This window comes from Oncorhynchus kisutch, linkage group LG14, assembly GCF_002021735.2.
Source record: "Oncorhynchus kisutch isolate 150728-3 linkage group LG14, Okis_V2, whole genome shotgun sequence".
Classification (NCBI taxonomy): domain Eukaryota; kingdom Metazoa; phylum Chordata; class Actinopteri; order Salmoniformes; family Salmonidae; genus Oncorhynchus; species Oncorhynchus kisutch.
The window spans coordinates 10,958,211-10,985,931 of NC_034187.2; the positions used below are offsets into that span (position 1 = coordinate 10,958,211).

Here is a 27,721-nt window from a genome sequence, read left to right on the forward strand (position 1 = left end):
CTTTAAACAGCTTGGACAATTCCAGAAAATGGTTTCATGGCGTTAGAAGCTTCTGATAGGCTAATTTACATAATTTGAGTTAATTGAAGGTGTACCTGTGGATTTATTTCAAGGCCTACCTTCAAACTGAGTGCCTCTTTGCTTGATATCATGGGGAAATCAAAAGAAATCAGCCAAGACCTCAGAAAAAGAATTGTAGACCTCCACAAGTCTGGTTCATCCTTGGGAGCAATTTCCAAATGCCTGAAGGTATCACGTTCATCTGTACAAACAATAGTACACAAGTATAAACACCATGGGACCACGCAGCTGTCATACCGCTCAGGAAGGAGACTCCTTCTGTCTCCTAGAGTCAAACGTACTTTGGTGCGAAAAGTGCAAATCTATCTCAGAACAACAGCAAAGGACCTTGTGAAGATGCTGGAGGAAACGGGTACAAAAATATCTATATCCACAGTGAAACGAGTCCTATATCAACATAACCTGAAAGGCTGCTCAGCAAGGAAGAAGCCACTGCTGCAAACTGTCATTAAAAAAAGCCAGACTACGGTTTGCAACTGCACATGGGGACAAAGATTGTACTTTTTGGAGAAATTTCCTCTGGTTTGATGAAACAAAAATAGAACATTTTGGCCATAAAGGACCATTGTTTGGAGGAAAAAGGGGGAGGCTTGCAAGCCGAAGAACACCATCCCAACCGTGAAGCACGGGTGTGGCAGCATCACGTTGTGGAGGTGCTTTGCTGCAGGAGGGACTGGTGCACTTCACAAAATAGATGGCATCATGAGGATGGAAAATTATGTGGATATATTGACGCAACATCTCAAGACATCAGTCAGGAAGTTAAAGCTTGGTCGCAAATGGGTCTTCCAAATGGACAATGACCCCAAGCATACTTCCAAAGTTGTGGCAAAATGGCTTAAGGACAACAAAGTCAAGGTATTGGAGTGGCCATCACAAAGCCCTGACCTTAATCCCATAGAATATTTGTGGGCAGAACTGAAAAAGCGTGTGCGAGCAAGGAGATCTACAAACCTGACTCAGTTACATCAGCTCTGTCAGGAGGAATGGGCCAAAATTCACTCAACTTATTTAGTTTGACCCAAGTTTAACAATTGAAAGGCAATGCTACCAAATATTAACTGAGTGTATGTGAACTTCTGACCCACTGGGAATGTGACGAAATAAATAAAAGCTGAAATAAATCATTCTCTCTACTATTATTCTGACATTTCACATTCTTAAAATAAAGTGGTGATCCTAACTGACTTAAGACAGGGATTCTTTTCTAGGATTAAATGACAGTAATTCTGAAAAACTGAGTTTAAACATATTTGGCTACGGTGTATGTAAACTTCCGACTTCAGCTGTATATTTTCCTCAATTTACTTTAGCATTACTCAAAATGCTATTTAGCAACAGAGAAGACCTCAGCAAGACTACAACTTCCTGCAGGAAACTCCTGCATGTCATCTCTGCCCGACACTGTCAGCTACCGTTCCCCAGCGCGATCCGAGACCTGTGCCCAGTCCATGATGAATCCATGTGCTGTATTGAAATGAATAAAGTGCTGAGCTTTCCTGTTCTCTGTCATAGCTAGCCACTGCCTATGCTTTAGCTAGCTAATTAGCAGAGCAGTAGATCAAAAATATTTTGTATTACTAGACCACTATAGATCTGGCCATGTGGAGAAGTGCAGCTATTGTGATGGGCAATTTACCAGTTTAATCAGGGCCAGCATGAGGGATAAAGTTGATCCTGTATCGGTGAGTGTAGCTATTAAGTTAAGTTTGAGCATCTCGGCAATATAACTTGGTATATACAGCTGTCAACATTCTGTAAGGAAAGAGCCACTTAATCAATTATATAATCATTAACCAGATTTCCCAGGATACCAGAGTTAGATGAGTGATAACTCAGTTCTAGAATGTTGTCATGGATGAGATAGAATCAAAAAATCTATTGACATTCAGAATTGACGACCTCTGACATACACATATTGTTCCTCCTGTCAGTCCCTGTTTTAAGGGAAGACAATGGTCCATAAATAGCACGAGTTCTGGAGGTGAAATGGAAGGGAATGAGGGCGAGTTAAGTGAGGTGGAAAGTGTGGTGAAGAGTTCAGAACCAGAGCCGGGCATCAATGGACACGATAAAGAAGAATCCGGTTCAGTAGGAGTTTGTGAATCCTTGCCTTTTGACAGATCTATTTGTGGTTTCAGGCTGGGTGGGAAAGGACTTGGGTGCAGTAGAATCAGTGAAGGTAACCTGTAACGTTAGTGGACTTGTGATATGTTTTTGTGTTTCTTCTGATCAGAGGGAGCAGGCACTCGTTTAGTCAGAGTCTCTACCAGACAAAGTCATGTTAGGATATAGCAGTTATCCTGTTAGAGCCTTTTGTGCTGAATCCGCTGCTCTGTTTCAGGTGTTTTTTTGTTATTACATACAGCCGGAAATCACTTTTGGATATCAGAGCGGCAGTAACTCACCAGCATTACGACCAGGAATACGACTTTCCCGAATTGGATCCTTTGTTCGTACACCCCAGGGCAATTGAACTTCTCCCAGAGGCTGCTCCAAGTCGCCATCAGCGGAGAAGAGGTTTTCGGAGTGGACTTCTAGGCATGCACACCCTCCACCACTTATTACTCACTAATGTTAAGTCTCTGGACAATGGTCATGCCACAGCAGTTTGTAGGATGGAGATTCCGAGATGTGGGAAGTGTGCAGGAGGGCATGGGATAGAATATTGTGGTGTTTTTGTTGGATAAAGTTTTGTGTCAACTGCAGGGGTGCCCACGTTTCTGTGGATCGGACATGTCTGGTGCGAGAGAGGCAGGTTGAGGTGGCTAGAGTCAGACTAGTGCAGAAGGTGTCGTATACTGAGGTAGTGAAAAAGTAGAGGAGGATGCGTCAAGGGTGAGGCATCCTGAGAGGATCCCTGTGAGTAGTAAGACCTATGCCTCCATCGAGGGATCGGCCAACGACTGAAATATGCTTCAGTAAGGTTGGCTTCTTAGCGTTCATAGCAATGGTTATCAACTGTACCGCAGAAATGGAACGTAGTAAATCACAGAAAACAGATGTTGTAGTGGCAGCTGCAGAGAAAAGTATTTTGGTATACGAGATTTGACGTCAACAGGGTGTGTTGAGTGGTGGTGTACCGGCCTCCCAGGCCATTGGCATGGTGCATGAGTAGATGGGGACAAAGTATTGGAGTGGGCTAGTGGGTTTTGACTGAGTGTAAGGTTAGTTTGGAGGGTGTGTTTTATTTTAGATTTGTCAATTATGTTTTTTATTTTCCCCTTTTCCTATGTTGTATTACAAAGTATAATGGATTTATATTATAGTCCAGTTGGGGGCGGTAATGCAACATATTTGACGCAAACCGAAGAAGAATAGGTGTTCCTCTTTGAAAACAGCCTGATACAAAGTTAACACACTCCCCCACATTTCTCCTCCTCCGTTTCTCAGCACGTCCACCACACCAGGAAGTCAGAGTCGGGTACGTACGCGCTCTATTTTTATCTGTTCTTGAAGAACACATAATGCATAATTCAACCTCATAAACGGACATTTAGAAGTTAAGACTATCCTGAACGAAAGGCAGTAGAATAAGACTGCTTGTCTGGACCTGTGACTGACGGGGGTGAACGCTTTTGTCTCTTCAGTTTAAAACTTTAATGCACTGATCTTACAAACAAAGATAGCCTTATGCTTCGCAAAGAAAGTATCGAGTAGGCCTATTATAGCTGTATTTGTCATATCACCCTCTATATGGAACTTCAACAGCCCTTATATAGTTGAATACGAAACGTAAAAATGTTAGATTGTATCAGTTTCGATTGGAACGTTACAATGTTAGTCTGCACCTGCGCGTTCTTATGGAAGATGTGTCAAGCTTTGTACTTTCATGGCGCCTTCCTGTGTGGTAGGGGTCTACACTGAAGCGTACCCTTCCACCTGTAAGACAAGTACACATTTTGTCATATCTACAATGATTTTTTTTCTCCCCCTGAGGATCATTTTCAAGCCACCAATTTCAAGACACCAGACGTCAAATCACTTACTCAAATGAAATCAAACAGGTGTAGGTAGATCTTACCGTTAAATGTTTACTTACAAGCCCTTAACCAACAATGCAGTTCAAGAAATGGAGTTAAGAAAATATTTACTTGTTCATTTTTTAAAACTTTAGTTTATTTAGTAACACAAGAAAATTACATAACGAGGCTATATACAAGCGATACCGGTAACAGGTTAGTCGAGGTCATTTGTAAAGTGACTATACATAGATAATAAACAGTGAGTAGCAGCAGTGTAAGAACAATGGGAGGGGGTCAATGTAAATAGTCCGGGTGGCCATTTGATTAATTGTTCAGCAGTCTTATGGCTTGGGGGTAGAAGCACAGTTGGTTAGGAGCCCGTAAAAACGGCACCCTTCCGGCGCCATCCAGAGCGACTCAAACGCGATAGCCACATCTGTAGTGTAGCCTACAGCAAGACAGGCAACATTGGCAACAATCCATTTGAGACCCATATGTCTCTCCAGAATCTTCCCTATGTGCTCTGGCAGTAAACTAACATGACTTGGGCATGTAATTACTAATATTTATAATGACTAATATCTATATTTTGTTTCAACAGCGTGGACCCAGATGTTACTAAAATGAAACGGAAAAGCAAAGTACTGAATGATGAAAAATTCACCAAGAAACGTAGATTGGAAGCGGTTAAAGAGGAAGAAGATGGCAGAGAGGATCATGGGACATCATTTAATGACCACTCCACCTCTCCCTCGGTCAGTGCCTCCCATTAATTATCTGATTGATAGATTGATTTTCTAATGGCTTACAGTTTTCTTCTATTTTTGTTGTTGTTCATTTTTAGGGTTTGGGAGATATTGGAGTTATCGAAAGCATCACCATAAAGAATTTCATGTGTCACCATTTGCTCGGTCCATTCCAGTTCGGGCCCAATGTGAACTTCATTGTTGGCAACAATGGAAGTATGAAAGATTTTTGTATTGGTTAAAGGACTCCCCATACACATGTTTTCCATGCCTTCCCTTAACTTTCTAACCCTTCTCCAACAGTCATTATAACTGAATTTGAATGCTGAATTCAAGTTACAGTTTCCCCCTGTCTGTAACGGCTTAGTTGCTGTTCAGTGTACTGTGAGTGGAACCTATTTCTGCTATGTTGTTGTGCCATGGGATTTTCACCTGATTTTTGTTTTGCAGGTGGGAAAAGTGCCATACTGACTGCTCTAATAGTGGGCCTTGGTGGAAAGGCCACCATCACAAACAGAGGAGCATCTTTGAAGGGTTTTGTGAAAAATGGTGAAAGGTCAGTTCTAGTTACTTATATTGACTCCCATTCCATATCTCTTTTTCTATGGACGGTGTAAATTCTCATTACCGCTGAGTTTGCAAATAGTTATTTTGAATGTAATGTAAACAATAGACCAATACACTGTCCATGTGGGTGAACTTATTTCCAGCACAGCGGATGTTACAGTGAAACTGAGGAACAGAGGACCAGACGCGTACAAAGGGGATGTCTACGGAGAATGCATTTCTATTGAACAAAGGATTTCTAGTGATGGTGTTCGGACGTGCAGGTTGAAGAGTAAAACAGGTAATAGTTTAAATCTGTCTGTCTGTCTGGCCGTCAGGTCTGTCTGGTCGTCACGTCTGTCTGGCCGCCATTTCCGTCTGTCAGGTCGGTCTGTCTCGCTGTCAGGTCGGTCGGTCTGGCTGGCCGTCAGGTCGGTCTGTCGGTCCGTGTGTCTGGCCGTCGGGTCGGTCCGTGTGTCTGGCCGTCGGGTCGGTCTGTCCGTCTGTCTGGCCGTCGGGTCGGTCTGTGTGTCTGGCCGTCGGTCTGTCTGGCCGTCGGTCTTTCTGGCCGTCGGGTCTGTCTGGCCGTCGGGTCGGTCTGTCTGGCCGTCGCGTCTGTCTGTCTGTCTGGCCGTCGGGTCGGTCCGTGTGTCTGGCCGTCGGGTCGGTCCGTGTGTCTGGCCGTCGGGTCGGTCGGTTTGTCTGGCCGTCGGGTCGGTCGGTCTGTTTGGCCGGTCTGTCTGTCTGGCCGTCGGTCTGTCTGTCTGGCCGTCGGGTCTGTCTGGCCGTCGGGTCGGTCCGTGTGTCTGGCCGTCGGGTCGGTCCGTGTGTCTGGCCGTCGGGTCGGTCCGTGTGTCTGGCCGTCGGGTCGGTCGGTTCGGTTTGTCTGGCCGTCGGGTCGGTCGGTCTGTCTGGCCGTCGGGTCTGTCTGTCGGGTCGGTCTGTCTGGCTGTCGGTCTGTCGGTCTGTCTGTCTGGCCGTCGGGTCTGTCTGTCTGGCCGTCGGGTTGGTCTGTCTGTCTGTCTGGCCGTCGGTCTGTCTGGCCGTCGGGTCGGTCTGTCTGTCTGTCTGTCTGGCCGTCGGGTCGGTCCATGTGTCTGGCCGTCTGGGCGGTCCATGTGTCTGGCCGTCGGGTCGGTCCGTCTGTCTGGCCGTCGGGTCGTTCTGTCTGTGTCCGTCTGGCCATCGGGTCGGTCTGTCCGTCTGGCCGGTCTGTCTGGCCGTCGGGTCGGTCTGGCCGTCGGGTCGGTCGGTCTGTCTGTCGGGCCGTCGGGCTGTCTGTCTGGCCGTCGGGTCGGTCTGTGTGTCTGGCCGTCGGTCTTTCTGGCCGTCGGTCTTTCTGGCCGTCAGGTCTGTCTGGCCGTCGCGTCTGTCTGTCTGTCTGGCCGTCGGGTCGGTCCGTGTGTCTGGCCGTCGGGTCGGTCCGTGTGTCTGGCCGTCGGGTCGGTCCGTGTGCCTGGCCGTCGGGTCGGTCGGTTTGTCTGGCCGTCGGGTCGGTCGGTCTGTTTGGCCGGTCTGTCTGTCTGTCTGGCCGTCGGTCTGTCTGGCCGTCGGGTCGGTCCGTGTGTCTGGCCGTCGGGTCGGTCCGTGTGTCTGGCCGTCGGGTCGGTCCGTGTGTCTGGCCGTCGGGTCGGTCCGTGTGTCTGGCCGTCGGGTCGGTCGGTTTGTCTGGCCGTCGGGTCGGTCGGTCTGTTTGGCCGGTCTGTCTGTCTGGCCGTCGGTCTGTCTGTCTGGCCGTCGGGTCTGTCTGGCCGTCGGGTCGGTCCGTGTGTCTGGCCGTCGGGTCGGTCCGTGTGTCTGGCCGTCGGGTCGGTCCGTGTGTCTGGCCGTCGGGTCGGTCCGTGTGTCTGGCCGTCGGGTCGGTCGGTTCGGTTTGTCTGGCCGTCGGGTCGGTCGGTCTGTCTGGCCGTCGGGTCTGTCTGTCGGGTCGGTCTGTCTGGCTGTCGGTCTGTCGGTCTGTCTGTCTGGCCGTCGGGTCTGTCTGTCTGGCCGTCGGGTTGGTCTGTCTGTCTGTCTGGCCGTCGGTCTGTCTGGCCGTCGGGTCGGTCTGTCTGTCTGTCTGTCTGGCCGTCGGGTCGGTCCATGTGTCTGGCCGTCTGGGCGGTCCATGTGTCTGGCCGTCGGGTCGGTCCGTCTGTCTGGCCGTCGGGTCGTTCTGTCTGTGTCCGTCTGGCCATCGGGTCGGTCTGTCCGTCTGGCCGGTCTGTCTGGCCGTCAGGTCGGTCTAGCCGTCAGGTCTGTCTGGCCGGTCTGTCTGGCCGTCGGGTCGGTCTGGCCGTCGGGTCGGTCGGTCTGTCTGTCTGGCCGTCGGGCTGTCTGTCTGGCCGTCGGGTCGGTCCGTGTGTCTGGCCGTCGGGTCGGTCTGTCTGGCCGTCGGGTCGGTCTGTGTGTCTGGCCGTCGGTCTTTCTGGCCGTCGGTCTTTCTGGCCGTCAGGTCTGTCTGGCCGTCGCGTCTGTCTGTCTGTCTGGCCGTCGGGTCGGTCCGTGTGTCTGGCCGTCGGGTCGGTCCGTGTGTCTGGCCGTCGGGTCGGTCCGTGTGCCTGGCCGTCGGGTCGGTCGGTTTGTCTGGCCGTCGGGTCGGTCGGTCTGTTTGGCCGGTCTGTCTGTCTGTCTGGCCGTCGGTCTGTCTGGCCGTCGGGTCGGTCCGTGTGTCTGGCCGTCGGGTCGGTCCGTGTGTCTGGCCGTCGGGTCGGTCCGTGTGTCTGGCCGTCGGGTCGGTCCGTGTGTCTGGCCGTCGGGTCGGTCGGTTTGTCTGGCCGTCGGGTCGGTTTGTCTGGCCGTCGGGTCGGTCGGTCTGTCTGTCTGTCGGGTCTGTCTGTCGGGTCGGTCTGTCTGGCTGTCGGTCTGTCTGGCTGTCGGTCTGTCTGGCTGTCGGTCTGTCTGGCTGTCGGTCTGTCTGTCTGGCCGTCGGGTCTGTCTGTCTGGCCGTCGGGTTGGTCTGTCTGTCTGTCTGGCCGTCGGTCTGTCTGGCCGTCGGGTCGGTCTGTCTGTCTGTCTGGCCGTCGGGTCGGTCCATGTGTCTGGCCGTCTGGGCGGTCCATGTGTCTGGCCGTCGGGTCGGTCCGTCTGTCTGGCCGTCGGGTCGTTCTGTCTGTGTCCGTCTGTGTCCGTCTGGCCGTCGGGTCGGTCTGTCCGTCTGGCCGGTCTGTCTGGCCGTCAGGTCGGTCTGTCCGTCTGGCCGTCAGGTCTGTCTGGCCGGTCTGTCTGGCCGTCGGGTCGGTCTGGCCGTCGGGTCGGTCGGTCTGTCTGTCAGGCCGTCGGGCTGTCTGTCTGGCCGTCGGGTTGGGCTGTCTGTCTGGCCGTCGGGTCAGTCTGTCTGTCTGGCCGTTGGGTCGGTCTGGCCGTCAGGTCAAGCTGTTTGTCTGTCGGGTCTGTCGGTCTGTCTGGCCGTCAGGTTGGTCTGTCTGTGTCTGTCTGGCCGGTCTGTCTGGCCGTTCTCTTTATCTATTCTCTATTTTAATCAACCTTTACCTTCTATTCCAGGGCACTTGGTTTCAAATAAAAAGGATGAATTGACTGCAATTTTGGATCACTTCAACATCCAGGTATTGTGTGTGTGTGTGTGTGTGTGTATATATAGAGTGCGCGTGTGTTTTATTGAAAGTGAATCATGTTATTTATTTTTAATTACACTACCGTTCCAAAGTTTGGGGTCACCCGCAACGTCAACAGTGAAGAGGCAACTCCGGGATGCTGGCCTTCTAGGCAGAGTTCCTCTGTCCAGTGTCTGTGTTATTTTGCCCATACTAATCTTTTATTTTTATTGTTCAGTCTGAGATAGGGCTTTTTCTTTGCAACTCTGCCTAGAAGGCCAGCATCCCGAAGTCGCCTCTTCACTGTTGACGTTGAGAATGTTGTTTTGTGGGTACTATTTAATGAAGCTGCCAGTTGAGGACTTGTGAGGTGTCTGTTTCTCAAACTAGACACTCTAATGTACGTGTCCTCTTGCTCAGTTGTGCACCGGGGCCTCCCACTCTTCTTTCTATTCTGGTTAGAGCCAGTTTGCGCTGTTCTGTGAAGGGAGTAGTACACAGCATTGTACCAGATCTTCAGTTTCTTGGCAATTTCTCGCATGGAATAGCCTTAATTTCTCAGAACAAGAATAGACTGACAAATTTCAGAAGAAGGGTCTTTGTTTCTGGCCATTTTAAGCCTTTTATCAAACCCACAAATGTTGATCAAATCAAATCAAATGTATTTATATAGCCCTTCGTACATCAGCTGATATCTCAAAGTGCTGTACAGAAACCCAGCCTAAAACCCCAAACAGCAAGCAATGCAGGTGTAGAAGCACGGTGGCTAGGAAAAACTCCCTAGAAAGGCCAAAACCTAGGAAGAAACCTAGAGAGGAACCAGGCTATGTGGGGTGGCCAGTCCTCTTCTGGCTGTGCCGGGTGGAGATTATAACAGAACATGGCCAAGATGTTCAAATGTTCATAAATGACCAGCATGGTCGTATAATAATAAGGCAGAACAGTTGAAACTGGAGCAGCAGCACGGCCAGGTGGACTGGGGACAGCAAGGAGTCATCATGTCAGGTAATCCTGGGGCATGGTCCTAGGGCTCAGGTCCTCCGAGAGAGAGAAAGAAAGAGAGAATTAGAGAACGCACACTTAGATTCACACAGGACACCGAATAGGACAGGAGAAGTACTCCAGATATAACAAACTGACCCTAGCCCCCCGACACATAAACTACTGCAGCATAAATACTGGAGGCTGAGACAGGAGGGGTCAGGAGACACTGTGGACCCATCAGAGGACACCCCCGGACAGGGCCAAACAGGAAGGATATAACCCCACCCACTTTGCCAAAGCACAGCCCCCACACCACTAGAGGGATATCTTCAACCACCAACTTACCATCCTGAGACAGGGCCGAGTATAGCCCACAAAGATCTCCGCCATGGCACAACCCAAGGGGGGCGCCAACCCAGACAGGATGACAACATCAGTGAATCAACCCACTCAGGTGACGCACCCCTTCCAGGGACGGCATGAGAGAGCCCCAGTAAGCCAGTGACTCAGCCCCTGTAATAGGGTTAGAGGCAGAGAATCCCAGTGGAAAGAGGGGAACCGGCCAGGCAGAGACAGCAAGGGCGGTTCGTTGCTCCAGAGCCTTTCCGTTCACCTTTCCACTCCTGGGCCAGACTACACTCAATCATATGACCCACTGAAGAGATGAGTCTTCAGTAAAGACTTAAAGGTTGAGACCGAGTTTGCGTCTCTGACATGGGTAGGCAGACCGTTCCATAAAAATGGAGCTCTATAGGAGAAAGCCCTGCCTCCAGCTGTTTGCTTAGAAATTCTAGGGACAATTAGGAGGCCTGCGTCTTGTGACCGTAGCGTACGTGTAGGTATGTATGGCAGGACCAAATCAGAGAGATAGGTAGGAGCAAGCCCATGTAATGCTTTGTAGGTTAGCAGTAAAACCTTGAAATCAGCCCTTGCTTTGACAGGAAGCCAGTGTAGAGAGGCTAGCACTGGAGTAATATGATCAAATTTTTGGGTTCTAGTCAGGATTCTAGCAGCCGTATTTAGCACTAACTGAAGTTTATTTAGTGCTTTATCCGGGTAGCCGGAAAGTAGAGCATTGCAGTAGTCTAATCTAGAAGTGACAAAAGCATGGATTAATTTTTCTGCATCATTTTTGGACAGAAAGTTTCTGATTTTTGCAATGTTACGTAGATGGAAAAAAGCTGTCCTTGAAATGGTCTTGATATGTTCTTCAAAAGAGAGATCAGGGTCCAGAGTAATGCCGAGGTCCTTCACAGTTTTATTTGAGACGACTGTACAACCATTAAGATTAATTGTCAGATTCAACAGAAGATCTCTTTGTTTCTTGGGACCTAGAACAAGCATCTCTGTTTTGTCCGAGTTTAAAAGTAGAAAGTTTGCAGCCATCCACTTCCTTATGTCTGAAACACATGCTTCTAGCAAGGGCAATTTTGGGGCTTCACCATGTTTCATTGAAATGTACAGCTGTGTGTCATCCGCATAGCAGTGAAAGTTTACATAATGTTTTCGAATAACATCCCCAAGAGGTCAAATATATAGTGAAAACAATAGTGGTCCTAAAACGGAACCTTGAGGAACACCGAAATTTACAGTTGATTTGTCAGAGGACAAACCATTCACAGAGACAAACTGATATCTTTCCGACAGATAAGATCTAAACCAGGCCAGAACTTGTCCGTGTAGACCAATTTGGGTTTCCAATCTCTCCAAAAGAATGTGGTGATCGATGGTATCAAAAGCAGCACTAAGGTCTGCTTTTTGATGCTCCAGATACTCAACTAGTCTAAAGGAGGACAGTTTTATTGCTTCTTTAATCAGAACAGTTTTCAGCTGTGCTACCATAATTGTAAAAGGGTTTTCTAATGAGCAATTATTCTTTCTAAAATAATCAAATTGGATTAGCTAACACAACGTGCCATTGGAACACAGGAGTGATGGTTGCTGATAATGGGCCTCTGTATGCCTATGTAGATATTCCATTAAAAATCTGTCATTTCCAGCTACAATAGTCATTTACAACATTACCAATGTCTACACTGTATTTCTGATCAATTTGATGTTATTTTAAATGGACAAAAAAATGAGCTTTTCTTTCAAAGACATTTCTAAGTGACCCCAAACTTTGGAAAGGTAGTGTATGTCCGTATTTGAAAAGCCTCTTTTGCTGTTCGCTGTAAATCACAGGTGGATAACCCAGTCTCAATTCTTAACCAAGAAATGAGTAAGCAATTTCTCCATTCAAAAAGCGAAGGAGATAAGTATAAGGTACAGTTGTAATTTACACTCTTTGTCCTTGTTTTGTAATTTAAGCTCTGACATTTTCTATGTCTACATGCTTGTTTTTTGTCAACCATTTTTGTCTCATATGCAATTATAATTCTATATCCACTTCATCATGCGCAACCAAAGTTCCTTCTGGGGATTTCATTTTTTAAATATTTCTGTAGTTCTTCATGAAAGCGACTCTACTGGAGCAGATGAAGAGAGACTACATCCACATCAAACAGACTAAAGCAGTGACCAGAGAACAGGTTGAGAGGCAAGAAGAGGTAATGCTATCGCATGGAAATGACATTTTACGGGGGCCCAAAAATAAATGTATTACATTTTTAAAGTGCATTTCATACATGGTCACACATACACTTAACAAAAAATGTTTATTTTTTATTACATTAAAAAAGATAACAATGTAACACTATATATGTACCCGGTTTGTTAGAGGTTTTCAATTAAATTACCCTGTACAAAAATATAAACGCAACAATTTAAAAGATTTTATTGAGTTACAGTTGATATAAGGAAATCAGTCAATTACAATAAATTCATTCGGCCCTAATCTATGGATTTCACATGACTGGGAATACATTTATGCATCTGTTGCTCACAGATACCTTTAAAAAAAGTAGGGGCGTGGATAAAAAAAAATAGTCTGTATCTGGTTTGACCACCATTTGCCTCATGTAGCGGGACACATTTCCTTACATTTTCTGGTAACCTCTCTGGTGGACATTCCTGCTGTCACGATGCCAATTGCACACTCCCTTAACTTGAGACATCTGTGGCATTGTTGTGTGACAAAACTTCACATTTTAGAGTGGCATTTTATTGTCCCCAGCACAAAGTGCACCTGTGTAATGATCATGCTGTTTAATCAGCTTCTTGATCATCCATCCAGCTGACAGGTGTGGCATATCTTGGCAAAGGAGAAATGCTCACTAACAGGGATGTCAACAAATTTGTGCACAACATTTTAGAGAAATAAGCTTTTTGTCCATATGGAACATTTCTGAGATCTTTTATTTCAGCTCATGATGCATGGCACCAACACTTTACATGTTGTATTTCTATTTTTGGTTAGTATATAAATAGGACAGTAAGATAAGACTCAAAACATGGTTTATCATTTGCTTTCAGTGTCTAAAGGATCTCAAGCAGGAGTTTTTGCAAAAGAAAGAGAGGTACGAAAACCTGTCATCTGTTGGTAAGATGAAGGAGACTCTGGAGGAACTGAAGAAGATGATGGCATGGGGCTTGGTAGGACATTACTTGGTTGTTTCTCATTCATCGTTATAGTTTAGTTTGGGCTAAGTCAACGCCAATCAAAAGTGTTGGAAGTTCTTTCAAAAACTGCATAAATTATTTTCTGCAAGAAAATAATATGGTCATGTCACCTCTGTTTCGTTACTTTCAGGTGAGAGAAAAAGAGCGGTTGGTCCAACAGCTACAGGAACAGATAGACGCAGAGGAAAGTAATCACAAACACGAAGAAAACCTTCAACTCTGTCAGGTATTTGTGAAGTATATTTGTCTAAGTACACTACACGACTAAAAATATGTGGACACCTGTTTGTCAAACATCTCATTCCAAAATCATGGGTATTAATATGGAGTTGGTCCCCCTTTTGCTGCTTAACAGCCTCTATTCTTCTGAGAAGGCTTTCCACTAGATGTTGGAACATTGCTGCGGGGACTTTCTTCCATTCAGCCACGAGAGCATTAGTGAGGTCGGGCACTGATGTTGTGCAATTAGGCCTGGATCGCAGGCGGCGGTCCAATTCATCCCAAAGGCCTTCGATGGGGTTGAGGTCAGGGCTCTATGCAGGCCAGTCAAGTTCTTCCACACCGATCTCAACAAACCATTTCTGTATGGACCTTGCATTGTGCAGCAGGGGGCATTGTCGTGCTGAAACAGGAAAGGGCCTTCCCCAAACAGTGGCCACAAAGTTGGAAGCACAGAATCGTCTAGAATGTCATTGTGTGCTGTAGCGTTAAGATTTCCTTTCACTGGAACTAAGGGGCCTAGCTCGAACCATGAAAAACAGCCCCATATCATTATTCCTCCTCCATTAAACTTTACAGTCAGCACTATGGATTGGGACAGGTAGCCTATTCCTGGCATCCGCCAAACCCATATTTGTCCGTTGGACTGCTAGATGGCGAAACGTGGGTAGCCTAGTGGTTCGAGTGTTGGACTAGTAACCGAAAGGTTGCAAGTTGCAAGTTCAAATCCCCGAGCTGACAAGGTACAAGTCTGTCGTTCTGCCCCTGAACAGGCAGTTAACCCACTGTTCCTATTCCGACATTGAAAATAAGAATTTGTTCTTAACTGACTTGCCTAGTTAAATAAAGGTAAAATAAAAAAATTCATCACTCAAGAGAAAGTGTTTCCACTGCTCCAGAGTCAAATGGCGGCGAGATTTACACCACTCCAGCTGACACTTGGCATTGCACATGGTGATCTTAGGCTTGTGTGGGCCATGGAAACCCATTTCATGAAGCTCTCGACGAACAGTTCTTGTGCTGATGTTTCTTCTCGAGGCAGTTTGGAACTTGGTAGTGAGTGTTTCAACCAAGGACAGACGATTTTTAATTCCTACGCAGTACACGCTTCAGCCCTCGGCGGTCCCGTTCTGTGAGCTTCTGTGAGCCTACCACTGCCGTTGTTACTCCTAGACGTTTCCACTTCACAATAACAGCACTTACAGTTGACCGAGGCAGCCCTAGTAGAGCAGACATTTTACAAACTGACTTGTTTTAATATGTGTAATCCTATAACGATGCCATGTTGAAAGTCACTGAGCTCTTCAGTAAGTCCATTTTACTACCAATGTTTGTCTATGGAGATTGCATGGATGTGTGCTCAATTTTATACATCAGCAACGGGTGTGGCTGAAGTAGCCGAATCTACTAATTGGAAGGGGTATCCACATACTTTTGTGTGAGTGTGTGTGTATATGTGTGTGTATATATGTATGTGTATATATACTGGGAGTGGGGAGGGGAAAACTGAAATGGAACTCTTATTGACAGAGGTTCAGAACTCTTATTATTGGTCTATTAACTAATTTATTGCATGGTGATGTCACCAGGAAGGCCAAAACTCCATCCCACCTAAACATGCTGAAATTTCAGGTGGTCTTTTCAAACAGCTCTTACACTAAAAGGGCATATAATTATTTTCACAATTTCACAGTATTATTTCAACATAGTGTGGAAATGTATATAAAACACAGGAAAATCTCATTTTTCAATGCACTGGGCTTTTAATGTTTTCCTCTCTTTTCCCTCCAGAATAAAGTGACAGTAGCTGAAAAGAAATTGCAGGAGATCCAGAGCAGGCTTCACAGTCGGAAAGAAGAGGAGGAGTCACTGTCAGAGGACTGTCGGAAGATAAAGGAAGAAGTCAAGTCAAAGAATAAAGCTCAGAAAGAGCAGGAGGTAAGAGGCTGGGTTGAGGTCAGTCCCATTCCAGGAAGTAAATGTAGGCTTACGGGCCCAAATGGCACCTATTACCTATGTAGTGCACCATTGTTGACCAGGGCCCATAGGGCTCTGTTCAAAGTAGTGTACTTCATAGGGAATAGGATGCTGTTTAGGACTAACATGAAATGTACATTTTCCTCACCAATATCCTTGCTTACCGATACCTTTTTCTGCATGTTTGCAGCACTTTGATGAAATGCAATACCTTTGTCTGAGCTGTATTTGATGCTGTTCTATTGTAGGTGGTGTATTTCCGTGCTGTGAACAAACTGAAGCAATCAGAGAAGGAACAGTCCCTTCTTCACGAGAGAATTCACAAAGTGAAAAATATGTGAGAGATTTGAGTGATAGTCAATGTTTGGTAGAATATACTGTGAAAGGATTAACTGCCAGTGTTGGATAGATTGAACTATGTTTTGCGGTAGCTAGGTGGTAGTTAAACTAAATTCACATCTAGGTAGTGTTTTCAGTAGTTCATTACTTTTTTTGCCATCTAGCAGTCTAGCTAACTACTGGAACTTTTTTCCCCAAAAAGAACTGAAAGTATGGGTGAAGTAGGCATCACATCTTCCTAATTCTGACTTGAAACAGTTTTTGTGTTTTAATAGTCTAAATGACACGTTCTGATAACATCTGACTCCAGATCGATCTGTTTTTTTTTTCAATTTGTGGTCTATAACATCTCAGAAGAATTTTTCACAAAGTAGTTTGGATGTACTGAACTGCTTTTTCAAAGTAACTAAAGTAAACTACATTTTTCTTAACTTCTTCCAGTGTGAAGTAATTGGTAGCTTCACAAACTATGTTTTCAGAGTAGCTTCCTCAACACTGTTAACTACGCACACTGATTTACTACATAAGCATGAATAGTCATTGCATTGTGGTCTGGTCCACATTTTTTAGTTACATAACTACTGTCGTTTTGATTTCCTTGCATACATTCAGCTTTTGTTGAAATGATCTTTTGATGTAACCCTGTAGTGGGAGTCAGAACAAGAAGGCCGAGGCAGAGCACACCAAGAGACTGCAGAAGATCTCCAGTCTGAGGGCGCTGTTGGAGAAGCATGAGACGCAGTGCACTGCTCTGAATCAGGAGATCAAGGACAGGCAACAGGCTCTGTTCAAAGGGAAGGAGGAGTTGGACAAACTACGGTAAAATGGAAAACCATTCAAAGCCTCTTTTCTTTCTCTTCCAAGAATGTGGTCTTATCATATTGTACAGTATGATAAGATCAGATAAAAACCTGTTATTTTTAAATGATTAAGTCTGATGAATTCTGTTTGCATTCTTCCACCTGTAGCAATCTTCCACCTGTAGCATTCTTCCACCTGTAGCATTCTTCCACCTGTAGCATTCTTCTACAGTATGAAACAAGTACTACAACAAATACCTACGGACCGTTACCAATTTTACACATCCTCACGTTGTTGAGACCTAAGGGGCCATGGTTCATATCTAGAAGCACTGTGTCGACTGCTCCTACAGTCTTTTCTTTGGTACTGCAGTTTAACTGACGCCCGGTCCAGAATGACCATTTCTGTACACAACCACATAGAGAAGTCAGATTTGGAAATTCCTAATAAGACACTTTAGTCATCAACTTTGTTCACAAAACATCCATAAATTATTCAAATAATTGTTGCTGAAGCCTTTTTATTTTATCCCTCTTTGCCGAAGATATTAACATTTTATATTCATCCAATGTGTGCCATATTTTTGGATGATGTTGTCACTGAGTGCTCGTGCACAGGTGATGTTGGTCCGTATAAACTGGAATGCAACCCGTCCATGAATCGGCGTATGCGAACCTGAGTAGATTACCTCAGAAACCACGGTCGGACATCTTGGACACAGTCTCCAGTTCTTATTATACATCCGTGGTTGAGACTGAGAAACTTGGTGTTGGAGTAGGGTGTGGCCCGGAAGACTCACATATAGGCCTCAGCAACGTTGATAACCACCACTTTCTGCATCAACCATTTGCTCTCACGTTCTTCTTTTAGTATGAGTACTCAAACTTCATGTGTTGATTGAATGCTCTAGGTTGGAAGAAAAGAATATTCAGGTGTCGATGGAAGCCAAACTGAAGAGGAAGAACCAGCTCCTGGCCAGTAGATCCAACAAACTTAAGCGCTTTGGAGATAACATGCCTGACCTGCTAGACAACATAGACAAGGCTTACATCCAAGGACGTTTTACCAAGAAACCTCTTGGCCCTATAGGTCAGTGGTTCTCCACCTTCTTTGGTTTAGTGTAGCCCAATCATATAGTGATCTGGCCGAATGGCACGTGCATGTGTCATGTGCAACAGTCTTCCTAATTACCCCCTGTGGGGAAACCTCAGAAAGATGTACTTAACATGAATTAATCTGTTTTTCTTTCCGTTCATTCATCCCTCCATCCATCCATGGTTTCCCATCAGGGGCATGTATAAACCTGAAGGACCCTGCCTTAGCTGTAGCAGTGGAGAGCTGTTTGAGGAGCTTCATGAAGACCTTCTGCTGTGACAACTACAAGGACGAGGCTGTCCTCCAGGATCTGATGTCACGCTACTTCTCTAAAGGCAACAGACCCCAGATCATCGTCAGCCCCTTCTCTGGCTCCGTCTACAAGGTTCAAGGACGGTGAGACACAATCGCTCCATCTGAAATGGCAACATATTCCCTTCATTGTCAATAGTAGTGCACTATGTAGGGAATAAGGTGCCATTTGGGACATTTCCACATATTGTTTTGTTGTTGAATACCGGTAGCTACTATGGACCGTATTTGATCCTTGACCATATTTAGTTACAGATATTATTAGAGTGAAACTGTATGGACTTGAATACATAGTAAAGCTAATTTGGTTTTGTATTTGGGTGTGTTTCAGTGGAGTCAATCACCCAGACTACCCCTCAGTACTGGACTCTCTGAGCATAGCCAACCCAGTCATCGCAAACTGCCTCATCGACATGAGAGGCATAGAATCCATTCTCATAATCAAGGTTAGTTTCTTCCCTGATTTAAGCTCCTAGTTGAATGTGCAGTCCAACAAACGATTTGCATTGAGGCACGATACGACAAAGGTAAATTGGAAGATAGAAACAACAGCATCTATCATGTTTCCACCACTGGGAGCCAGTGGTGGTTCTAGCTTGTATGGCTCCCTGGGTGAAGGACCCTGCCTTAGCTGTAGCAGTGGAGAGCTGCTGGAGGAGCTTCATGAAGACCTTCTGCTGTGACAACTACAAGGACGAGGCCGACCTCCAGGATCTGATGTCACGCTACTTCTCTAAAGGCAACAGACGCCAGATCATCATGGCGCCCTGGGCGAAACCCCCCCTTAAGACTATATAAATATATACAAACATAAGATGCATAAATATCAAAAAGAAGTAACAAAGAACAATAGAAACTAATTGTAGTATATAAATACAAATAAAAAAGGTAATTTAATTATTACACTATTACCCTGTTAATAACAAAACACACACAAATAAAACTACATTGCACAAAAACCCGACATCACACAAATACACAAATAGAATAACACACTTATAAAGAAGAGAACCTGATTATTACACTACTGCACTTCAAACAGCAAGTCAGGCTTGTTCTTCAGTTCCTGTGCAAGCTCTCTGCCATCCAAGTCTGAGTGTTCTTTATAGTGCAGTGTCATACCAAGGGCCTCTCATTGTTCTGTCAGCTCCTCATTTGAGAGACTTAGGAAGGTTGACAGCACTCCAAACTTCTCTCCCACATTTTCCGGTGTGGAAAATCTTTCCTGAAGGGCTGAGGTTGCAGCATCAACAACGACATTGAAAAATGTCACCTCCAGCTTCTTCGGGGCATCACTCAAAGGCTCATCAAATGATTCGTATGAAAAGGACCTCAGCCTTTTTTGTAGTAGAACGTCCTCTACATTCATAACCTCGCAAATATACTTGGCTGACGTTTGTGCAGTCATAAAGCCTGTTGCCATGTAGTTGCTGAGACCTCTCTCTGTCTTTCTGAGAAGACTGACTGCAACATCCACATGCATACTGGGAGACTGTATCAGCTTGCTCACATGTTGTATCTGGCTCAAGATGTCATACCACACCACCGTACAGATGCTGAAGCGGTATGATCCCACCTCCTCTGACAAGGACTGGGCCTCAATCTTTATCACAGGGTCTTTGGTTTGATCCCTCACCTCAATCAGTGCATCTCTCACTGCTGCTGCCTGATACCTTAGTGCCTCTCACTGCTGCTGCCTGATACCTCAGTGGCTCTCTCACTGCTGCTGCCTGATACCTCAGTGCATCTCTCACTGCTGCTGCCTGATACCTCAGTGCATCTCTCACTGCTGCTGCCTGATACCTCAGTGTCTCTCTCACCGCTGCTGCCTGATACCTCAGTGCCTCTCTCACTGCTGCTGCCTGGTACCTCAGTGCATCTCTCACTGCTGCTGCCTGATACCTCAGTGGCTCTCTCACTGCTGCTGCCTGATACCTCAGTGGCTCTCTCACCGCTGCTGCCTGATACCTCAGTGTCTCTCTCACTGCTGCTGTCTGATACCTCAGTGTCTCTCTCACTGCTGCTGCCTGATACCTCAGTGCCTCTCTCACCGCTGCTGCCTGATACCTCAGTGCCTCTCTCACCGCTGCTGCCTGACACCTCAGTGGCTCGACACTCTTAACTTTACTCTCCCACCTTGTCTCAGTCCACATCTTCAAAGTGATGTCCACATGTTTTTTTCAGGATGGCCCATCGCTGTGTGAAGGCTGAGAACAAGGTGTACAGTTTGTGAAAGATGCCAAAAGTAACCTGTGGCATCGACATAACTTTTAGCAGCATCAGCCACAACCAGGTTCAATGTGTGAGCCCCACATGGCACAAATAGAGCTCTTGGATTCATTTCCAGGAGTCTGGCTTTGACGTCTTCAAAATGAATTTTTAGCTCCTCTAATCTTTTGTGAATCAGGGATGCCAAATGTTGGCCCGTGGACTCCTCTGCCTCCAAGAGCCCCATAAAACGTTCCTTTATCTGGGGCTCCTCCTTCAGGGACACAATTTAATCACAACTGACAACTGTTCAGTGTGGCTGACATCTGAGGTGCAATCTAGAATGATAGAGAAGCATTTTGCCAGCTTGATGTCACTCACCATTATTGAAAAGACCTTGCTGCTCAACAAATCAATGAGTTCATTCTGTATTTGGTGGCCAAGGTAGCTGGTGATGTGACTCGAGGTCCCTTTTTGGACACGGTTAAGGTGATCTTTCATGACTGGAACAAATTGTGCCATCAGTTTAACCTCCTTTTGAGGAAATGTCTATTTTGATAGAGAGTACAGTGTTCCTGTGTGTCCCCTTAGTGCCAGATTTCTAATTGTCAGAGACTGCACAATAGCAGTCAGACGTATTAACACCTCTCTCCATCTTATCCTCTCAGCCTCCATAAGTGCCATCTCATGATTATCAATTGTTTCCTCTTTTTTGATCCTCATTGCCAGTTCTTTCCATGTTTTCATGCAGTTGCAGTTTTGGTGTTCTGGACTACTGTCATGTGAAGTCATCAAAGAACTTGCATGTTCCCAGTCTGTCAGTCCTGAGTTTGCCAAATAAATTTTCTTTATTTTGCAGCAGAAGCAGAAGAGGCTGTTGTTTCTTTCAGAATACACCAACCAACTTCTAGGGATTTTTTTTCACCACTCTTCCTGAAATTCTGGTGGTGACAGCTTCCATCACTGTCATTCCTTGGGAAAACACAGTTAGGTGGTACTTCACTTGGTCCTCTGCAAACTAGTTGTGTCTTAATTCTGTCAGTCAGAACTGAAGGCCAGTCAGCAGGATCTGTAGACAGTGGTTCATCCTCAGCAGCAGGGTTTATAGACAGTGGTTCATCCTCAGCAGCAGGATCTGTAGACAGTGGTTTATCCTCAGCAGCAGGGTCAGTAGACAGTGGTTTATCCTCAGCAGCAGGGTCAGTAGACAGTGGTTCATCCTCAGCAGCAGGGTCTGGTAGACAGTGGTTCATCCTCAGCAGCAGGGTCTGTAGACAGTGGTTCATCCTCAGCAGCAGGATCTGTAGACAGTGGTTCATCCTCAGCAGCAGGGTCTGTAGACAGTGATTCATCCTCAGCAGCAGGGTTTGGTGGGGATGCTGCTACAGGCATTTCTAATTTACTAATTGCATTAGTACTGTACAAAATTAGTATGCTGTTTGATAGATTCCCCAACTCCCCCTACCTCCGGCTTCCAGTGGGGAGACCGGAGGTCAACCTACCCCACTCCAGCCTCCCGGGTGGCTCAGTGGTTAAGGGCGCTGTACTGCAGCGCCAGCTGTGCCACCAGAGACTCTGGGTTCGCGCCCAGGCTCTGTCGTAACCGGCCGCGACGCACAATTGGCCTAGCATCTTCCGGGTTAGGGAGGGTTTGGCAGGTAGGGATATTCTTGTCTCATCGCGCACCAGCGACTCCTGTGGCGGGCTGGGCGCAGTGCGCGCTAACCAAGGTTGCCAGGTGCACGTGTTTCTTCCCGACACATTGGTGCGGCTGGCTTCTGGTTTGGATGGCGCTGTGTTAAGAAGCAGTGCAGCTTGGTTGGGTTGTGTATCGGAGGACGCATGACTTTCAACCTTCGTCCCTCCCGAGCCCGTACGGGGAGTTGTAGCGATGAGCTACTAAAAAAACTATTGAATACCACGAAATTGGGGAGAAAAAGGGGTCAAATTCAATGAATTTTTAAAATAAATAACCTACCCCACTCCGACAAGGTTAATTGACCCACATCACCACATGGTGACATGATATCATTGACATGACGTGCAAATTAGCAATAGAAAACCAATCGCGCAAATGTCGTCATATTTTGGTGCGGGCGCCCCGGCAAGATGCCGCCCTCGGCGTCTGCCCATGTCGCCCATGTCGCCCATGTCGCCCATACCTAAATCCGCCACTGGTGGGAATAGTATGCAGCTGAAGTTTTATGAAGATCGGCAGTAGACTTTGCTGCATGCAAATGTTTCCCCTTGCTGGATAGTAGGATATATATATATATTGGTTGACCGAAAGTTGCCTGTTCGACTGGTTGAAATTTTGAAACGTGTATTTTTCCATATAGACACACCCTATGTGTTTTGACAGTCAACTATATGTAGGCTACTGGGCTTGTCTGACGCTTTAAGCACACTGTGATTTAAATCATTAAGACACACAAATGACTCGAGGCAGCCAGAGATCAAGATAGCATAACCAGAGGATTAAAAACCCTGTTCCCGAACCACCACCTCCCACTGCTGCTGGCCTTCGCAGATTTTGCCGTTACGCTCCCGAAGTTACCGGTAACAGGCTACACCAGGGGTCAGCAACCTTTTCCATTTGCAGTGTCAATTTATCTTACCATTTCTACCGATCTGCGTGCCAGTTAGGATTTTCATATGCACATTTTCGTGGAACAGTTTTTCATAAAGTCTTCGTATCTCAAATCATTGTAATCTGATTTAATAACAATTATATCTAAATTAAAAATTATGCAAATCTAAAAGTAACTTTGTCATGTACAGTTGAAGTTAGAAGTTTACATACACTTAGGTTGGAGTCATTAACTTGTTTTTCAACCACTCCACTAATTTCTTGTTAACAAACTATAGTTTTGGCAAGTCGGTTAGGACATCTACTTTGTGCATGACACAAGTCATTCTTCCAACAATTGTTCACAGACAGATTATTTCTACTGTATTATTGATTGTATGTTTGTTTATTCCATGTGTAACTCTGTGTTGTTGTTTTTGTCACACTGCTTTGCTTTATCTTGGCCAGGTCGCAGTTGCAAATGAAAACTTGTTCTCAACTAGCCTACCTGGTTAAATAAAGGTTAAATAAAAAAATTAAATAACATGAGTAAGTTCCCAGCTACCAATGTTTCTTGTCCCGATTGTGATTGCAGGAGAAGAATGCAGCCAGGAGAGTGATGCAACAAGGCCGACCCCCGAGGAACTGTCGTGAGGCCTTCACTGTGGAGGGAGACCAGGTGTACCCTAACCGGTACTACACACCAGACTTCAGCATGGCCAAATACCTTGGGGGAGATCTGGAAACAGAAATTCGGCAAGTACCTATTTTATTAATCTGGACTCTTATAACATTTATTTTTGTATGGTTGTGGTATGCTCTTCTAAAGTATCTTGCTCCGAAACACATCAGGAAGTACCAGATTAAGATCACATTATTGGTCAATTGCACACAAGGGCCAACGGAAATCTGACTTCAGTTTTTTACCCTTTTCCCTCCGAAAGACACATACATACACTACCGTTCAAAGGTTTGGGGTCATATACACACATATATATATATATACACACTATAATATATATATATATATACACACTATAATATATATATATATATATATATATATATACACACTATAATATATTTATATATATATATATATACACATTATAATTAATATATATGTTTGTGCGTGTGTATATTCATTCATTCACACATGCATGCATGCATGCATGCAACAGTTAGGCTATTGATTATAGACCTAATTAAGTTGGTTTCCTCTCTCCTCAATTTTCTTGGATATTTAGGCTAAGGCCAGGGCTGTTTCCCCATCTCTGCTGCTGCCTCCGTAGCATTGTTCTCAATCCCAATATGCTGGGTAATTTTGCTATTTTGCACAATAGCAACATAGGGGACGGTGCCAATTCTACAGTGCGCTGACTATCATGTTTCAGAACCTTGGACAGTGACCATATACAACGCGGTAGAATGTTCATTTGTTATTAAATTATATTAAATGTGTTAGTGTTCCACCATTATTTTTGACCATGATTTAACCATACACAATTTCACTATCACATGTCTTAGAGTGATGGAATGTGCCATACCTGTGGCCTCCGCCATGTAACAGTCCACTGAGACAGGCATGAATCAGACAGGTGTCTTGTGCACCATGTAAAACATTTTTTTAAAAGGGGCACAATTAATTTATTACAATTGACCTGTCGACTAAATGGTGTCAACCCTAATATTTACATATACAGGGTTTGGAGAGTTATGGGGGGCTGCCACACTGGGCGCCCGGGGAGCAGTTGTTTTGGGGGGTTAAGTGCCTTGCCCGAGGGCACAATAGCGGTCAATGGCATCAAGGATTTGATACCAGCAACCTTTCGGCTGCCAGCTCACGTTCCCCCTCCACCCACCCACTCACTCAGATTTTTACAGTCAGAACCGGGATTTGAACTGGCAAGCCTCTTAAACTGCCAGGCTACCTGCCGCCTTCATCTCATGAGATGGTACTGTCCTTGAGCATTGTATTGATTTGTAGTTTTATTGTTCTTTGTAATTGCTCAGCATGGTGGAGTCAGAGCTGGAGAACTACAAGGCCCAGCTCTCCCGGTTTCAGCTTCACCTGAGCTCAGTCAATGACGACATCCAGCGCATGGAGGCCAAACTACACAGCACAATCATGACTCTGAAAAAGACTCTGGTAATATGATGAACTGTGTTTATAATGTGTTTGGTGTCACTGCTCAGTTTTCTTCCCCAATTGTTAATTTGAATAGGGACATATGCAATTAAAACATTGACACATTGAACTGACAGCAGTCCGATGCATTGCACCATCACTACTCTGAAAAAGCCTGGTGATGTTGTAAACGTAAGCATCGCTGTAGATGTATCTGAAAGATATTGACAAATGTCCTGTATATTAATGCAGGGTGCGATCTGTTGTTGAATATGTTACACCTCCTATGTAACGTAGGACATGCATGCTGTGTAACAGTCTACCTGTATATTTGCATCCAGGCCACAGTGAATCAGGTCAAGGCCGGTGTGACCGAGCTGGAGAATGTTGAGGAGGAACAGACTGATGACATCAGCACTTTGGTAAAAAAAATAACTTTTATTTATCCATGATTCCAAATGATGCCATGATTTATGCCATGATCTATGTTGGTTGGGATTGATTGAAGTGTTAACACGGTGCATTTCATTTAAACGTTTAACTTTATCAAATGCTACAGGAAGAAGTGGCTCAAGAGAACCAGCAGAGAATCGACGGTGAGAAGAAAACTGTGGAGGAAGCGAAGGAGGAGCTGGAGGAGCATAAGAGAACTGCCAAGGAAGTTGATTGCCAGTATGTTGACGTGAGGAACAGGATAGAACAGCTGGCTGAGGAGACAGAGCCACTGAAGGTACTGTAGACATGTTTGGAGTGCCTGATGCCGTAAAGATGACAGCGCTTAATAATGCCACTTGACAGACACTTTTATCCAGAGTAACTTTAATAGTTGAAATGGTACCTAATGAAATGTGAGTTATTTGGTACAAACACAAAACTGTTTGTGATGACGTTTTGTGTGTTATTGTTTTGTTCTTGACTGATCAGGAGGAACAGGGTAAGGCTGAAGCACAGTGTAGTAAACTGGAACGAAGCCTGAAGATCTTAGAGAAGAAACTCAAGGATCATCAGGACAACATGCAGGCTATGAGAAGTGATCTGGCTCTGAAAGAAGAGGAGGTCACAGTAAGCGATAATATTTGTCCCAATGTTGGGATCAACCCTAGTGCTGAGCGATTAACCAAAACATTTTTTTTTTAAACAACTAATTAACTAATGTCTGTTCAATTATTTTAATTCCATATAGTATATATTTTCGTATTGTAATCGTGAGGTGATATAGAGAGTAGCTGTTGCTTAGCGACGTATCGTGATGTGATATAGAGAGCAGCTGTAGCTTAGCGACGTATTTTTAATCGTGAGGTGATATAGAGAGCAGCTGTTGCTTAGCGACTCATCGTGATGTGATATAGAGAGCAGCTGTAGCTTAGCGACGTATTTTTAATCGTGAGGTGATATAGAGAGCAGCTGTTGCTTAGCGACTCATCGTGATGTGATATAGAGAGCAGCTGTAGCTTAGCGATGCATTTTGATCGTGAGGTGATATAGAGAGTAGCTGTTGTTTAGCGACGTATCGTGATGTGATATAGAGAGTAGCTGTTGCTTAGCGACGTATCGTGATCGTGAGGGGATCAAGAGAGCAGCTGTAGCTTAGCGACGTATTTTTAATCGTGAGGTGATATAGAGAGCAGCTGTTGCTTAGCGACTCATCGTGATGTGATATAGAGAGCAGCTGTAGCTTAGCGATGCACTTTGATCGTGAGGTGATATAGAGAGCCGCTGTTGCTTAGCGACTCATCATGATGTGATATAGAGAGCAGCTGTTGCTTAGCGACGTTTCGTGATTGTGAGGGGATCTAGAGAACAGCTGTTGCTTAGCATATCACTACCTGAAAATACATTATCTAAGTGATTGATAGCTGGTCTTCAGCAGTCATAAAATTATGCTTGAAATTAAATAATAGTCATAAAACAAATGTAGCCTAATATACACAACTTAAATATTTTATTAAAGTAATGTGAATAAATGATGGTTAATAAGTAATAAGCAGTAATGGACAGTCCCTACCATCATGGGACTTTTGTTGTTTTATTCTGTGTTACAGCATTCAACCCAAATAATCTAACCAAAACGGAACTGACCTCAAACACAAATCAACCCATATATGGATATTTATTGGTGAATTATATAAGATTAATTTAAATTATTGCATGTTATCCTGCATGTTATTTTGCTAAATAAAAAACCAATGATGGGGCCAAATTGGGTGAAATGAACATACTGTAAATGGCAGTTGTTAATCTGTTTATAAACTGTTGACAGGAATTTGTGGCCAAAGCCAAAGAGATCAGCCCAGAGCGCCAACAGGTAGATCGCAGCGCCAGGAGTATTGATGTGGAGATCACGAGGTTACGGAGGAAGATCAGCGTTCAGGAGAGTAGCCATGGAGACCACGAGCAGGTGGTTAGGTAGGGTGCTCCATCAGTACATATTCAAACGGCATGAATATTTCATAAAACATTGCTCATTTAAATGTCTGTCGTTTTGTAATGTTTCCTCTCTCGTGGACAGATGAGGTAAACACCAAATTAGGCAAGATTTTAGAGTTATGGAGATGCTCCCACATGCTATACCTACTGTGTCGAGGCATTTTGGAAATATTACTTTTCAAGGCTTTTGTATATACAGTTGAAGTGGGAAGTTTACATACACCTTAGCC

At 45.2% G+C, this 27,721-nt stretch overlaps 1 protein-coding gene across 3 annotated transcripts in view; it reads left to right on the plus strand.

The window, feature by feature from the left end:
• The first annotated feature begins 3,378 nt into the window (after positions 1 to 3,378).
• The window catches only part of smc6 (structural maintenance of chromosomes 6), a 32,946-nt gene continuing 8,603 nt past the window's right edge, over positions 3,379 to 27,721 (plus strand). Inside the window, exons 1-22 of one of the 3 annotated variants that reach the window (XM_020501568.2) lie at positions 3,379 to 3,505; positions 4,648 to 4,801; positions 4,891 to 5,008; positions 5,243 to 5,348; positions 5,503 to 5,639; positions 8,822 to 8,883; positions 12,040 to 12,120; positions 12,303 to 12,404; positions 13,270 to 13,389; positions 13,547 to 13,642; positions 15,427 to 15,573; positions 15,861 to 15,949; positions 16,600 to 16,770; positions 17,663 to 17,841; positions 18,042 to 18,243; positions 18,491 to 18,605; positions 23,532 to 23,692; positions 24,950 to 25,085; positions 25,406 to 25,486; positions 25,624 to 25,794; positions 25,989 to 26,126; positions 27,325 to 27,470. In XM_020501568.2, coding sequence (XP_020357157.2) covers positions 4,670 to 4,801; positions 4,891 to 5,008; positions 5,243 to 5,348; positions 5,503 to 5,639; positions 8,822 to 8,883; positions 12,040 to 12,120; positions 12,303 to 12,404; positions 13,270 to 13,389; positions 13,547 to 13,642; positions 15,427 to 15,573; positions 15,861 to 15,949; positions 16,600 to 16,770; positions 17,663 to 17,841; positions 18,042 to 18,243; positions 18,491 to 18,605; positions 23,532 to 23,692; positions 24,950 to 25,085; positions 25,406 to 25,486; positions 25,624 to 25,794; positions 25,989 to 26,126; positions 27,325 to 27,470 — 2,690 coding nt within the window. In that variant the 5' untranslated portion in view covers positions 3,379 to 3,505; positions 4,648 to 4,669. Of the gene's footprint in view, positions 3,506 to 3,526; positions 4,091 to 4,647; positions 4,802 to 4,890; positions 5,009 to 5,242; positions 5,349 to 5,502; positions 5,640 to 8,821; positions 8,884 to 12,039; positions 12,121 to 12,302; positions 12,405 to 13,269; positions 13,390 to 13,546; positions 13,643 to 15,426; positions 15,574 to 15,860; positions 15,950 to 16,599; positions 16,771 to 17,662; positions 17,842 to 18,041; positions 18,244 to 18,490; positions 18,606 to 23,531; positions 23,693 to 24,949; positions 25,086 to 25,405; positions 25,487 to 25,623; positions 25,795 to 25,988; positions 26,127 to 27,324; positions 27,471 to 27,721 lie in introns of those variants that run through there. The other 2 variants (XM_020501569.2, XM_020501570.2) reach the window with 2 other exon arrangements.